General features: G+C 37.1%; 1 protein-coding gene across 3 annotated transcripts in view; it reads left to right on the top strand.

Moving 5' to 3' along the window:
* The window catches only part of map2k5 (mitogen-activated protein kinase kinase 5), a 62,345-nt gene that overhangs the window by 14,376 nt on the left and 33,700 nt on the right, over window positions 1-14,269 (top strand). For all 3 annotated transcript variants that reach the window (XM_084108573.1, XM_084108571.1, XM_084108572.1), the window contains exons 8-16: window positions 1,232-1,296; window positions 6,637-6,676; window positions 7,733-7,801; window positions 9,169-9,250; window positions 9,362-9,423; window positions 10,422-10,470; window positions 11,413-11,486; window positions 13,754-13,804; window positions 14,176-14,247. In XM_084108573.1, the coding sequence (XP_083964699.1) occupies window positions 1,232-1,296; window positions 6,637-6,676; window positions 7,733-7,801; window positions 9,169-9,250; window positions 9,362-9,423; window positions 10,422-10,470; window positions 11,413-11,486; window positions 13,754-13,804; window positions 14,176-14,247 (564 nt within the window). The remainder of the gene's footprint in view (window positions 1-1,231; window positions 1,297-6,636; window positions 6,677-7,732; window positions 7,802-9,168; window positions 9,251-9,361; window positions 9,424-10,421; window positions 10,471-11,412; window positions 11,487-13,753; window positions 13,805-14,175; window positions 14,248-14,269) is intronic.

Below are 14,269 nucleotides of genomic sequence, written 5' to 3'. Positions count from 1 at the left end.
TTCTGTAACACTTTATTTTAGTGTCTGTTATATGTTACACGTTACTATAGTAATTACTATAAATTGTGCATAATTACATACAGCTAACCCTAAAACAAACCTTACTAACCCTAACCCTTGTAGGAAACTCAGAAGCGAAGACGAGAGACTCATTTGTATCTTCAGCAAGATTATTTGAGAACACAAGCTTGGGTATAGCTGCAGTCATCAAGTCTAACTAAGGCAGTGTACATTGTAGTTTATATAGATTTTAGGAGGCAGTGCTTAGAAATGGAGACAAAGCACCTGGCTGATGACCTTAAACAAAGCATGCAAATGAAGTATCCATGTATAGGAACCCACCCCAGACTCTAGAGTGTTACCAGTCCTAATCCAATCAGCATAACTATTCAAAGAATGGGACAAGGTCTCCAACAGCCATTAAAGACAAAGGGTGAGAGTCTCAGTAATCTGACTCCTTTGACTTACAATAAAGAGAACAGGACTGGCAGGAACCTCTTGCTAAAATCTTTGCTTATCCGAATCATTCATCTGATGTCATCATCTTTACCTTAAATGTTAAAGGTATGGATGTAGGATCAGCAGATCTTAAACAGATTCCTAAATTTGTAATCCCACACCCTACATGTAGTTAATTATTATTACCCATTACTTAATTGTATAATTACACTGTAACACGGACACCTTCAAATAGTCTAAACCTAATTTCTCCAAAATGTAATTTTAGAGCTAGGAACAGAGGCTTGAGCCATTGATATGCAGACTAATGCAGTTATTGGAGAGAGAGAGAGAGAGAGAGAGATTACACTTGTGTATATTACCAGTCTGTGTGTCTCTCAACAGTGTTCGTCAGTAGAGTCTCTACTAATAGTGAAGTGTAAGTTTAATTGCTTCAAAAGCAGCAGCATTGCCACCTCGCTACTGAGAAATGTCATGTATCTTTTCAGTTGCTAAAAGAATTGTGGTTCTAAACTCTATTCTAATGTCAATGATTGAGTGGGAGTTAATTTTTTGACTGGATGAATTGGTTCAAAGCTAAAAAGCTGAAAAGCTGAAAAGCTTCTGTGGCTGGAATTAGCCACACACACCGACACACATAATAACTTACTTTTGAAGATGCTTTAGATTATTTAGATAAAGTAGGGTTGATGAATTTTGCTCTCCTTGAATAAAAACAGTATCTAGAGGGGAATTTCTTTCTCAGTTTTTTTTCTTTTCTTTGTTTGTTTAGATAAATGAACATGACCTCCAGTACCAGGAGCAGCTCGGCCATGGAAATGGTGGAACTGTTTACAAGTGAGTGCTGCTCTCGTGTTTGAGATTTTAATTAGAGCCTCTTCAAAACCTTTAGTACAATCTATAGGTGGTCTGCACTCATGTTCTGATTAATTTTACATTGGTCATGTTTTCAGACATAAACCTTTTCAATATTATGATTCTTTAAATGTCTTGAGACATCAGAGTAAAGGGCGATGCTGATTTACCGTTTGTGAAGGTGAAGTGACTCTTCTAAAGCTCCTTTCGGTGCCCAAACTATACACCCATCCTAAATGATACAATGACAGGACAGGACTGGTCAAAGCCATCATCTTACACACACAGTTAATTTTATTAATTTCTTGAACCAAGTGACCGTTGACAAGGATCTGTGTGCTTTTGTGGATAACCCAAACACTCATCATATTCTTCTATTACTGGAGGAGCACCTCTGTGTTGTTGGAAATTGTTCAACCATTTTAAAAAAGCCAATACTGCAACCCAAACATAAATGCAGTCTGACAAGCTCAGCACTAAATGTGTTTGCCTAGAATAATTTTTTTCCCCCCTCAAACAAAAGAAAGTGCTGAATATTGCATTCATCTCCTAATTCAAACCATTCCCCTTTTTTTTCTCTCTTTTAAGTGATAGATAAGAAATACAGCTGATCTGAACATAGACGTTTCCTTTTTAAGTCTGTATGGAACATCCATTAAAAATCAATGAAAACTTTGATCTCACATAGCAAAAAGGATGTGTAATGTGTTCTAAAAGACCGTAATACCAGGAATGTTTTTATTTATTTATTTTTTGTTCACTGCATATTCATGATCTTTAAAGAAAGGAAACATTCACTGTTATTGTGTTTCCTGCTCAGACTGACAGCTGCAGTGCAGTACAGGTAGCGGGAGGTGAAATGTAATGTAATGTAATCTCTGATGTGGCTCGTAGGGAAATTTAGGCCAGTGTCCCATCCCTCTCCACAGCTGTCCTCGATCACCTCTACTGTGCTTGCTCATGTACACACACACTCTCCTTTATGCAAAACACACACCTTTGTGACCGTCAGACTGCATACAGGATGGTGCCAAGGGTATTTGCTTAAATTGCTTTTCTTAAGAATAAAAAAAATAAAATAAAAATTCTGTAAAGCTTTAACCTAACCTGCACCCCTTGATGTTGTGTTACTGTGTTTATAACCCACATCTCTCTTACATATCCAAGAAAAGATAAAGTTAACCAAACATTCTTATCTTCATAGACTGAAATTCTGAAAAATTATTTGCAACACCTGCATAGATCCAAAAATATACAAAAGTATTGATGTAGAAAAAAATGCCACTTTCTACATTTCTCTTGACTTCTCTTGACCAATAATACACCACTCAAAACACATTATGGTCAGTACAAACTAGGGATGCACCGATACCACTCTTTCCACAACGAGTCCGATACCGATGCTTGCATTTTTGGTACTCGCCGATACCGATACCTGTATTTTCACTGCATTTGTCTTTTTTAAATGTATTGGTAGAGAAACCAAAAGAATATAAATCATATTAGTTGGCTTAATTTGTTCATCAAATAAATATTTCCTTCAGTTATTATAATGCTTAATTAAGCCTGCTAAAATGCATTGTATTAGCTTCTGTTACTTTCACTCTTCATTCTATTGCTCTATCATATTTTATCTTTCATTTAATAGTACAGCACATATTTAGAGCTGCTCCAGCAGGGCTCAGTGCTGAGGATTGGGTCAGTGGTACAAATGTTTAGACACCAGTGAAATATCAATTCTTTATTCCAATTTAGATACTACAACAAAAACTATAGTAATCAATCAAATGTGAAAAAAACCCACTGCATATTCATTACTGAATAAATTAAATATAGATGGATATTTTTGTAAAGTTACAAAAGGTAGCCTATTTAGTCAAGAGCAGTGAGTCATTTATTTGTCCTTCGTTTGATTAACGTTAAAACACAGCAGCAGGTTAATAAGACTGCCGCCCCTTTAAGGCCGAACGCACGGACCCCATACTGTCTATGGTCACTTGAAAGACGCTGGTTTTCGGGACGCGCACTTTGAATGTTTGCATTCATGGAACTTATTGACTTGCACACATCCTGTAATATTGTAGGGAATCACTCGTTATACATAAATCAGGTAACAGTTCATGTTTTACTTACATATACGATTTAGTTTTAAACCAAATAACACGTGCTGAGTGAACGATCAGCAATCAAGAGCATTCAACAAAACTCATTGAATGTTCCACTAATAAGAAACATTTACTTCATAGAAAGCCTTCTTTTTTTATCCCCATTATACTCTCTGTTGTCCGTGTTTCTTTGTCTGCCTGGTATCGTTGTTGGTATCGGAGCATTTTTACGAGTACATGAGCTCAGTATTGGGCCCGATACCGAAGGTGATGGAGTGGCCAAGTATTTCTCCAGACCTGAACACTATTGAACACCTGTGGGTCATCCTGAAGCGGAAGGTGGAGAAGCGCCATCTGTCTAACATCCAGCAGCTCCGTGATGTCATTATGGAGGAGTGGAAGAGGATCCCAGCAACAACCTGTGCAGCTCTGGTGAACTCCATGCCTAGGAGGATTAAGGCAATGCTAGATAACAATGGTGCTCACACAAAATATTGACATTTTGGACACAGTTTTGACATGTTCACTTAGGGTGTACTCACTTTTGTTGCCAGCTTTTTTGACAATAATGGCTGTATGTTGACTTACTTTCAGAGGACAGTAAATACAGTATATTCTGCTATACAAGCAGCACATTGACTACTCTAAAATATATCCAAGTTTCATTTCTATAGTATTGTCCCTTGAGAAGATATACTAAAATGTTTGCTGAAATGTGAGGGGTGTACTCACTTTTGTTAGATACTGTATATTATACACACACACTGCACCTGCGCACCTCTCTTTATGGCTTTCTTTTCAGGTGAGGCGATCATCTGGTCATCTCAGGTTAGATGGCTTAGAGAAAGAGATGGAGAGAACTGTCTGGTCCGCACTGGCCACTGTAATCGAAACCTGTTTGTGTGGTTGCGTGCGTGTGTGTTCGTCGGCAAACGCACATGCATTCGATGGCTGTCTTCTAGAGGTCCATGAATACTGCATGACAGAGCTTTCATTACCTTGGGCTCTGGAGTGTAAATAACAAACAGAGAATAGGGACACATTTACGGGGGTCAGGACCACACGTCACTACGTCACCTTGTTCTGACCATGCGTCTGTCAGTCTTAAATCATCCCTGCATGACTACTCAGCAGGGTCAAAGTTCAAGGAGTTTAGCTGAACTTTGTAAATGGGCTTAGCAGGATCCATTACTGTTCAGGATGTCCTGAAGCGACCATTAAGACAACATCATTGGTTGGGTTGGCAAACTTGGCATTAGTAAGCAGTAAGTAGTCATTTAGCAGATGCTTTTATCCAAAGCAACTTATAGCTTACATATTACACAGACAATCCCTATGGAAAGACATAAGGTTAAGTGTCTTGCTCAAGGGGACAATGGTGATGGCTTATGACTCACTACATGCATGATGTGGAACTCGCAACTGTGGTCTGCCTTCCGATCAGGCCTGAGCTATACCCATCATCACTACCCATTAAGCCGTACCACCTCTAACAGGTGATATCGCTTGAGTCTGACTATTCAATTGATCAGAAATTACTAGAAACCTTTTCCCTGGTTTCACAGACAATGCTTAAGCCTAGTCCCAGTCTAAAATGCATGTTTGAGCTGTTTTAACTGAAAGCAACTTGCACTGTCATATCTTAAAATATGTTAGGGCAATTGTTTTGTCTCAAGATGCACATCAGTAATGTTTTTTTTCTATGGCATGTTTTATAAAATCTACTTAAATGTCCTAATTGAACTAAGGCCTAATCCTGGCTTAATCTAAGCCCTGTCTGTGATACCAGGTCTTTAAGATTTAATTTTCGGTACATATTAATTTAATAATATGTGTTCCCAATAAGCACATATTGGGTGTATCACTGGGCAACTCTGTATCTTGTATGGCTCAGAATCTTCCGAAGTGTAAAGTGTACCTGCAGAGTACTCTGAGGTGAGATGGGATCGAGTGTCGTCGTCCTAAATGAGGGAAGTTAGCCGTCGCGTCACTTAGAGCGACATTAATTAAAGGCTTGCTGGAGTTACGAGGTGTCTGGAGCTGTAACAAGATCAGCCATCTATTTCCCATAAATCACATGCACTGTCTCAAACACGAACCATTACGAATTTGTTTACTTCAGATGTATACGCGCCTACGTACGGAGGGTCATAATCAAATCTTTTTCTTGTTCTGTTCTTTCTTTTGTTTGTTTCTTTCGTGTTCATACACACATACAGTGTGCCTGTGTTGTTGAATCCACCCTCGTTTGGCAGCTGTCTGTTGTTCTAGTATATTATCTGGTGGAATGGACCGTGTCGTGGGTTATTGTAACCCAAACCCTCTTCAGCACCTACTGCAGTAACCAGATCCACTGCTCGGAATGAGCAAGGATCATAATTAAATAATTGTGGCTTTGCCGTTAATTCGACCTGTAACAGGAGGCCTGTCTGGGAGAGCTCACGCTGAAACGGGAACGGAGCTGATAACGCTCCACAGCTCAGAATGTCTGAGGTTTCGCAGGTGACTGACTCAGGGTTGACCTCACCTGCATTTGACACTTAGGATGAGGACACCCCTCCTCTGTGCTCTTTTTCGAAGCGATTAAGATGCTGATAATCTGTAAATAAATACAAATGTTTAAAAAGCACTTGAGTGTCTTACTTAGTCATATAGATGTACATCTCAGGTTGCTGTGACTTAAAAAAAAACCCTGAACATAGTTTCCATCCTTCAGTGTCAGTTATTGAATGTTTTTCTGTGTACCGTGCCCTCAAAACATTTGGACACTTTGAATATGTTTAAATGCATTAGATAACAAATATATAATAGATAGATCATTTAAATATCTAAGTAAAATTGATTTTATATATAAAACTTTGGGGCCAATAAGATATTGAAATATTTTTTAAAGCGGTTTATTATGCTGCTCACCAATGCTGCAGTTCAGAAATGGTCAAAATACAATAAAAACAGTAACATTGTGAAATATTCAAAAGAAAAACTACCTGGCTATATTTAAAAATGTGATTAATTCCTGTGATGGCAAGGCTGAATTTTCAGCAACCATTCTTCAGTGTCACATGATCACATGATAGCTCATTGTTTCTGCCTAAACAAATACATGTACAAGTACAAATACAATACAATACAATGTTAGCTCTTTAAAAAAAATATGTTTTGTTTGTTTATTAATGTGTGCATTGTCATTAATCATGAATCTTTCCTGTTTTGACAGAGCATATCACCTGCTTGGGAAGAGAATTGTAGCAGTGAAGGTAAGAACAATACAAATCTTTAGAACCTCTTTAGATAGCTATAGCTATAAGCTTTAGATCCTCAAGCTACATAAAGTGAAAGGAATTCACTGATGCAAGGATGCAATGAATGACTGCTGGAGATGTTAAAAGTGCTCTGCTAATTGAAGAGCACAAAAGAGCAAATCCAGCACTCCTACACGCGCCACCACAGTTAAGCATGTTTGAGACCCTGTGGCCCTCATACGACAGAGAGGCTCTTTCTTTTTCCATCTTAGCTGTTCTCTGTTCTGTCACTTCTTCCGTTCTTTTCTCACATTTTATCCCTCTCCCTCTCTCGTCATCCTCATTTACATCTGTTTAGTTATCCTCTCACTTCTCTTATGTCTTATCTCCTATCTGTCCTCCTTTCCTTTCATTTCTTCTGCTGTGTCTGCTCATCTTTCCGTCTGCGCGATGCCTGGGTTTGCTCGAGCAGGGCTATCTATTTGGCTAAGGCTGTAAGTGATCTCTGCTGAGCTTTAACTGTGTGGCCTTGCCTTACTGCCTTACCTGTAATCAATTATTTCAGCGGGAGGCTGATAATCTACCCTTAACTAAAGAAGCATTTTAGCTAGTCGCTGCTTCATTACAAAAGTGGGGAAGAGAGAGAGCAAATGCCTTGGTTGCAACAAACACAACCGTTTCTAGTTCAAAACGTTTGTAATATTGGATGAAAATACAGCCGTGGAATATCTTTTTGCTATTTTAAATGGTAGACCATTGATTTTCCTGTCAATACTAGCTGAAGAGAAAACTCTTAGAGCATGTTTCTCAAGCATACATTCTCAATCTCAAAGTGAGCTGAAACAGAAGTATTGATGCAGTTCATGTAGATGATCACAATCAGAAAAGTTGTATTTACCTGATGGGTGGGCAAAGAGTCTAGTATTGCATATGTGTTTGATATAATTTATTTAGCTTAAGAGTTCTGTTTGGGTGTAAATGGGTTGTAAATAAGTGCTTATTTAATAAATAGTTCAGAAAGTTTAATTGGAGTGGGTTCGTTCAAACGATGGCCTTGTGCTTGTTTTCCAGGTTATTCCTCTCGACATCACGGTGGAGTTGCAGAAGCAAATCATGTCAGAGCTTGAGATCCTTTATAAGGTCTGAACCTTTTTTCTCCATGCTTGATTACTTAATCTGTATCTATATGATATTTTCAATGTAGTTCAGTCCTCTTTTCAGTGGATAAGAGCACTTACCTAATTTCGAAAATGTGCACTCCCGGTGTGATCAGCTACTTGAAATGCTTTATTCCCTCTCAATTCCACTAATTAAACTTAAAGCATTTTGCCCTTAAGTGTCGCTTTGTTAGCTTTCCGTCCTTGAAGATGTCAAATCTTGAGTGAGAGATGAATATAGCCTTGAGAATTAAAAATAACACGCATAAATAATCTAAATAATTTGCTCTGTACTCCTCACTTTGTGTTTGATTAAGTTTGGAGTCCTTTTCCAGGTGGAAACCACATTCATTCAGATCTGTGTGGGTTTCAGATTTCAGATTAGGTGTATTTGAGGTGTATGACTGTGATAAGTATGAAAGAAGTGTCATGAATTATTCAGGGATCAGTGCCTATGTAGTTTAGTCCATCTGCTCCAGTAACCTGCTCTGACAACAGCTGCTAGATAGACTTTAATTGATACCAATCACTCTTTGCAGCGACGAGCCAATCACATCGAATAATTAGCCAGTTCCACATATTGAATGAAATACTACGGTGTCATTAGCATCACATGGCTTACTATAAATAACTACAAACCAAATACTTAATGAAAACAATTAGTCTCATCTTTTCATCAGTGGTACATTTTTCTTATTAATAAAGTATCTTGTGAATCATGCAAATTAGTCAATAAACGGTTAGCCTAAAAGTATAAATAAATGTTCTTTTCATAACCATAAAGAAATGTTTATATCACTGCATTGCCATAAACTAGCACAGATTCCTCATTCTATAAATGAGCATACACTACCATTCAAACGTTTGGGTTCAGTTATATTTTTTTTTTAAAGAAATGAATACTTTTATTCAGCAGGGACACGTTAAATTGATCACAAGTGACAGAAAAGGCAATTATGATGTTATAAAATATTTCTATTTCAGATAAATGCTTTTCTATTTCTTAATGCTTTCTATTCATCAAAGAATCCTAAAAAAATGTATTACAGTTTCCACAAAAATATTAAGCATCTGTTTTCAACATTCATATCAATAATAAATGTTTATGTTTAATATATATCAGAACAGAAACTTTAAATGGGAATAATAATTCACAGTAGTACTGTTTTTACTGTGCTTTTGATCATATAAATGCACCCTTGGTCAGCATCTTTCAAAAACATAAGAAATTTTACTTTTGAAGAGCCCAAACTTTTGAACTGTAGTGCACATTTGTGATAAAGTTAGTGATAGTGTTAGTGAGTTAGTGATTTGTGATAGTGCTGATATATTTGATTGTGTTGTTTACAGTGTGATTCTCCGTACATCATAAAGTTCTACAGTGCTTTCTTTGTGGAGAACAGAATATCAATATGCACTGAGTTTATGGATGGTGAGTCTCATCTGTTTTGACATTGTCAGGCATCTGGGAGGCAACATTTGCACAGGAAGAGATCACTCAGCATCTCTACAAATTTAATTGAATTATTTGTTTTTGATGTAGGGGGCTCTCTGGATGTCTATTGGAGAATCCCAGAGCATGTTTTGGGCAGGATTGCTGTTGCTGTAAGTCCTTTCAATTCTTGAAACTGTTGTCGAGTAAGCATATCAGGGAATTTTGAAAACTGGAAGATATCGGCATATCCGAGAATGTTACAGCTCAGACTCCTGTGTGTATGTGCAGGGCCGTAACAAGCTCAACTGTCGCTCTAGGCAAAACACCGTTGTGCCGCCCCCACTTCACACTCACAATTAAACACGATCTTTGAGATACATGTGAAAGACTGGAGATTTTGTTTATTGATAAAATTGCACCTAAATAAAAGCATGCACAAGCATGTTTTCTGACTTTTTTAAAATGTATTTTTTCATTCTGCAACGTAAAACATCCGCACGCAACCACTAGTACAGCTGAAAATGCAAATTCTGTATTATATTATATAGCCTAATTTTCTAATTATAGCCAGGTATATGCAGGCCCAGAGTGGACATTGGACATTGGATTCGGGAGATTTCTTGTTGGGCCGCTGATAAATTGGGTTGGCAGCATTACCACTTCGACATAAAGACAGTTTCACACGGGACCCTACAAGTCTCAAGTTCATTTTCAGTGAGAGACTCACGGAAAGCGTCAAATCGATGATAGTTCTAGTTGTGGCGAAACGACTATATGCAAGCGGCGCTCGTACACCAGAAATCCCATCACTTGCACGTGCACAGCTCTTCATAGCGGTTACAAATATTATAAATATTAATATATGGCGTATATAAATATTACGCACGCAGTAAGGTGAGCTACATGATTTGATGATATAAGTGCAATAATGCGCCGTCCCTGTGTTTGTGTGTTTTGTCTTTGTAACACTTTATTAGTGCTGAATTGTCATTTGCACCCTGTTCTGACCCTCATTACCCTCTCCCTCACGCTTTCTCACAATAATCAAAGATATGCCACTGTTTAGATAATTTACAGCTCTATCCTCTACAGACAGAAGACGTAGACACACCCTTTCTAGTCTCTTCTGAGTTGTTCAATGAGTATGGGCGTTTGTGTGTGTCAATAGGTGGTAAAAGGATTAACATACCTCTGGAGCCTGAAGATTTTACACAGAGGTGAGAAAGCCACTTTTATGTAACTGAAAACATCTGAAATAATAATATCCAAATATTTGCTATCAGTGTAAGATCTTCATTTAGGTCATTTAGGCATGTGTATTTAGAAGTGAATTAAGTACAGTACGGTTTAAAATTGAGGACAGTAAGATTTATTTTTAAATAAATTAATACTTTTATTCAGCAAGGGCATATTCATCAAATAAAATAAAAAAAGTATAACGGTCTCCACAAAAATATTAAGCAGCACAACTTTTCAGCATTGATAATAATCCTTCTTGAGCACCAAATCATCATATTATAATGATTTCTGAAGAATCATGTGACACTGAATACACTGAAAATTTAACAGGAATAAATTACATTTCAAAATATATTCAAATAGAAAACAGTTATTTCAAATTGTAATAATATTTCACAATATTAGTTTTGCTGTGACTGTTTTGGTGCACATAAGAGACTTGAACTGTAGTGAATGTGATAATACACACATGTTGGGTAGTAATGACCTACATGTCAATCTAAATTGTGTGATCATATTACAGAAATCAACTGTTTATGATTAGATATTTTATATACAGTGTCAGATTTGTTTTTATATATTGTGTGACACAATAATGTGTAATACATTTGTTGATAATTAATTTGCTGATTGTGCCCCTAATTTTTAAAACAGACATACAGATATGACTTTCAAAGGAGACACACACCTAGCATCACAGTGCAATGTAATCCTTGCCTTCGAAAAATGAACTAACTAGTTAACTATTCATAAAAGGAGCATTACTTTGTACTTAATGCAAAGAGTATTGGTTAAATTTACATAAAAGTTGAACTCTCTACCAGATTACACTGCAGAAGTAATCAAGTCACAATGGTATTAGCTGCTGACATAATCTAATATTTTGTGTCTCTGTGTAAATGCATTGTTTCTCTGCGCAGATGTGAAACCCTCCAACATGCTGGTTAACACACGGGGTCAGGTGAAACTGTGTGACTTTGGAGTCAGCACGCAGGTATGTTCTAATTTGTATCCTGTGATTATTTGTTTGCATGTTTGTTTCTCTGCTTGAATGCGTATACTCACACAAGTGCTTCTTATGTTGTGTATATCTGTGTATGGTGTGAGCACAGTCAGATCAGATCAGCCATTGTCCCATCAGTCTCCATGTCTCATCTTCGTCTCATTCCTCCAGGGACTTCTTGCCTTTGCTCCCTAACCCCCAGATACCCCTTAGATTGCTCCTCACTTCTCACTTCTCGCTCTTTCTAATTACCACATTGAGCAGATATTCAGTGCTTGTGAGTGACGGCGTGTGTGTGCGCGTGGCTGGAGACAATAGCTCAGACTGAGAAAGTCAGCATCAGTTTCCCCTCCTCTTATACACTCAGGAGTCCAACAATGGAGCCCAATCACTCCAAACAGCCTTCTTTTAATTAATATTCATACCCATGTTCCCCGAAGACATTCTAGTTGAAGCTGACCCCTGGATGAGGTGCATGTGTGCGTTCTCCTCTGTGCCCATTCAGACCATGACACTGTATAGTAAACCTATGTCTCTCTTATTCACTTACACACACGCGCACACCGACGCACGTCAGGCCGCGGGGGAACGCTCTCATTATGTTTGTCCTGTCATTGCTGACATGTGCCATTGTGCCCGGATCTCACTGTCTCTCCCTTGTGAGAGTACAGACTAAAATTAAACCAGGCTGGCATTTCAATAACACTTCACAATAACACGCTCTTTTCAGTAGATTTAAATCAGTTTCTTCATACTGTGTTCTTTAGCTTATGGCAGAGATCTCAGGTCACCTGCTGTCACATCTGTACTGAATTACAATGTTCAGACAGAGATAATAACTGTTCTGCTTATATCAGAGGACTGAATGTGTCAGCTTCTCTATATTATTGTTGGCTGTACACATAATGTTTAGGGGATAATGTTTCACCTTTGAGGTTGTGTGTGTTTGATGGTACTAGATATCCAATACTGTCACTGCTAAGATCTTCATCAGCTATTAGGATGAGTAACAGGAGTCTGTTAGTTAGGTAGTTTTGAAGATAACACATTACAATGAGGTTTAATTTATGGACATTAGTTAATGCATTAAGTATCATGAACAACAACGGTGCTTTTACAGCATTTATTAATGTAGGTTAATGTTAATTTCTGGGTGTACAAATACACTTCAAGTTTCAAGTATACATTTATGTTAATGTATTATAAACAAGCATAAATTGGCAATCAAGGAAAATATATTTATGAATTAACATGAACTTAGAGTTGTAAACACTGTAAATAAGTGCTGTTCATTATTTAATTAATGCTAACAAATTGAACCTTGCTGTTAATGGTTACCATTTTTAATGTATTCATCTGTCGTCTTGTCCTTTTAAATGATAACTGTGATAGTACTACATTAGTATTACTATTGTTCATACTTGGGATTAGAGATTTGAACATACCCATAATCAAAATAAAATTTGGTACTTAAAAGGATAGTTCACCCAAAAATCATGTAATAAATTATTCACTCTTATGTTGTTCCAAACCTACGTGACTTTCTTCTGTAGAACACAAAAGAGGATATTTTGAAAAATGTTGGTAACCAAACTGTTTTGGTTACCATAGACTTCTATTGTTACATTTTTTTAAAATACCTTCTTTTCAGAAGTGAGCTCATGCTGAAAATCATGCTAATTATAAAGGTACATTATCCTGTACATTATCCATTCAAAATAAAAATGTTTCCATTATTTTGCATTATTTTATTTTTTTATGCTGGTAAGTACACAATGCAAAGTTTTGGGAGCGTCAGATTTATTTAAATGCTTGGTTGAATTCTAAGTTGTAATGATAGACCGTAATAACCGTGTCAATGGACAGGACAAAAAAATGATGCCCAAATTACTGATTTTTGGTGTTGTGACAAACCTTTGCATTGAATAATCTGCTTAACACCACAGAAGAAGGATTATGGACACACGGTTGATATGTTATTTCCTCTATTTGAGATTCTTGTTGATCTCCTGCTAAATATTTCAGTAACACTTTATTTTACAATGTCCTTGTTAAACATTTTACATGTACTTGTTTTAATAAAAACAGTGAATTTTGCATAATTTCATGCAACTAACTAAACTAAACCAAACCCTAAGCCTAACCCTAACTACATGTTGTTGAATAATGTTACTCAGTACTTTAAATATATAAGTACACTGTAACAAGGACATCATAAAATAAAGTGTAACCAATATTTTTTCTGCTTTCTTCCACAGTTGGTGAACTCCATTGCTAAAACATACGTCGGAACCAATGCATACATGGCGGTAAGCAGCAGTCATTTCTTTAATAGTGTTTCTTTTCAGACAGTATTTCTACTTACGGGAGCAGGGAAGGCATAGGTCTTTCTTATCAGTCATACATATTTGGTTGTAAAGGCTGTCAGTCTAGCATCTGCCTATAATGCACACAAAAAAATAAATTTTGCCTTTTACGGAAAAATCTAATTCTTTCAGAAGTACAATTTACACACAGGCACACACATATAGACAACAGAGCTGGTTAAATAGCTAAACATCTGCACAGAGGGTATGAATGTCTGTGTGACCTTCAGTGCCAGTTATACTCCAAGCACAATTCATATTGCAAGCTGCATTGAAATGATTCTTCATGTGTCTGTGTGTCTTTGCTTCTATAGCCAGAGCGGATATCTGGGGAACAATATGGTATTCACTCAGATGTGTGGAGCGTAGGGATCTCTTTCATGGAGGTAAAACAGTCATATAATCATT

The sequence above is a fragment of the Abramis brama genome (genome assembly GCF_963993115.1).
Source record: "Abramis brama genome assembly, chromosome: 3".
NCBI classification, from domain to species: domain Eukaryota; kingdom Metazoa; phylum Chordata; class Actinopteri; order Cypriniformes; family Leuciscidae; genus Abramis; species Abramis brama.
Note: the sequence above shows the minus strand (reverse complement) of the source record. Positions and strands in the feature narration are given on the sequence as shown.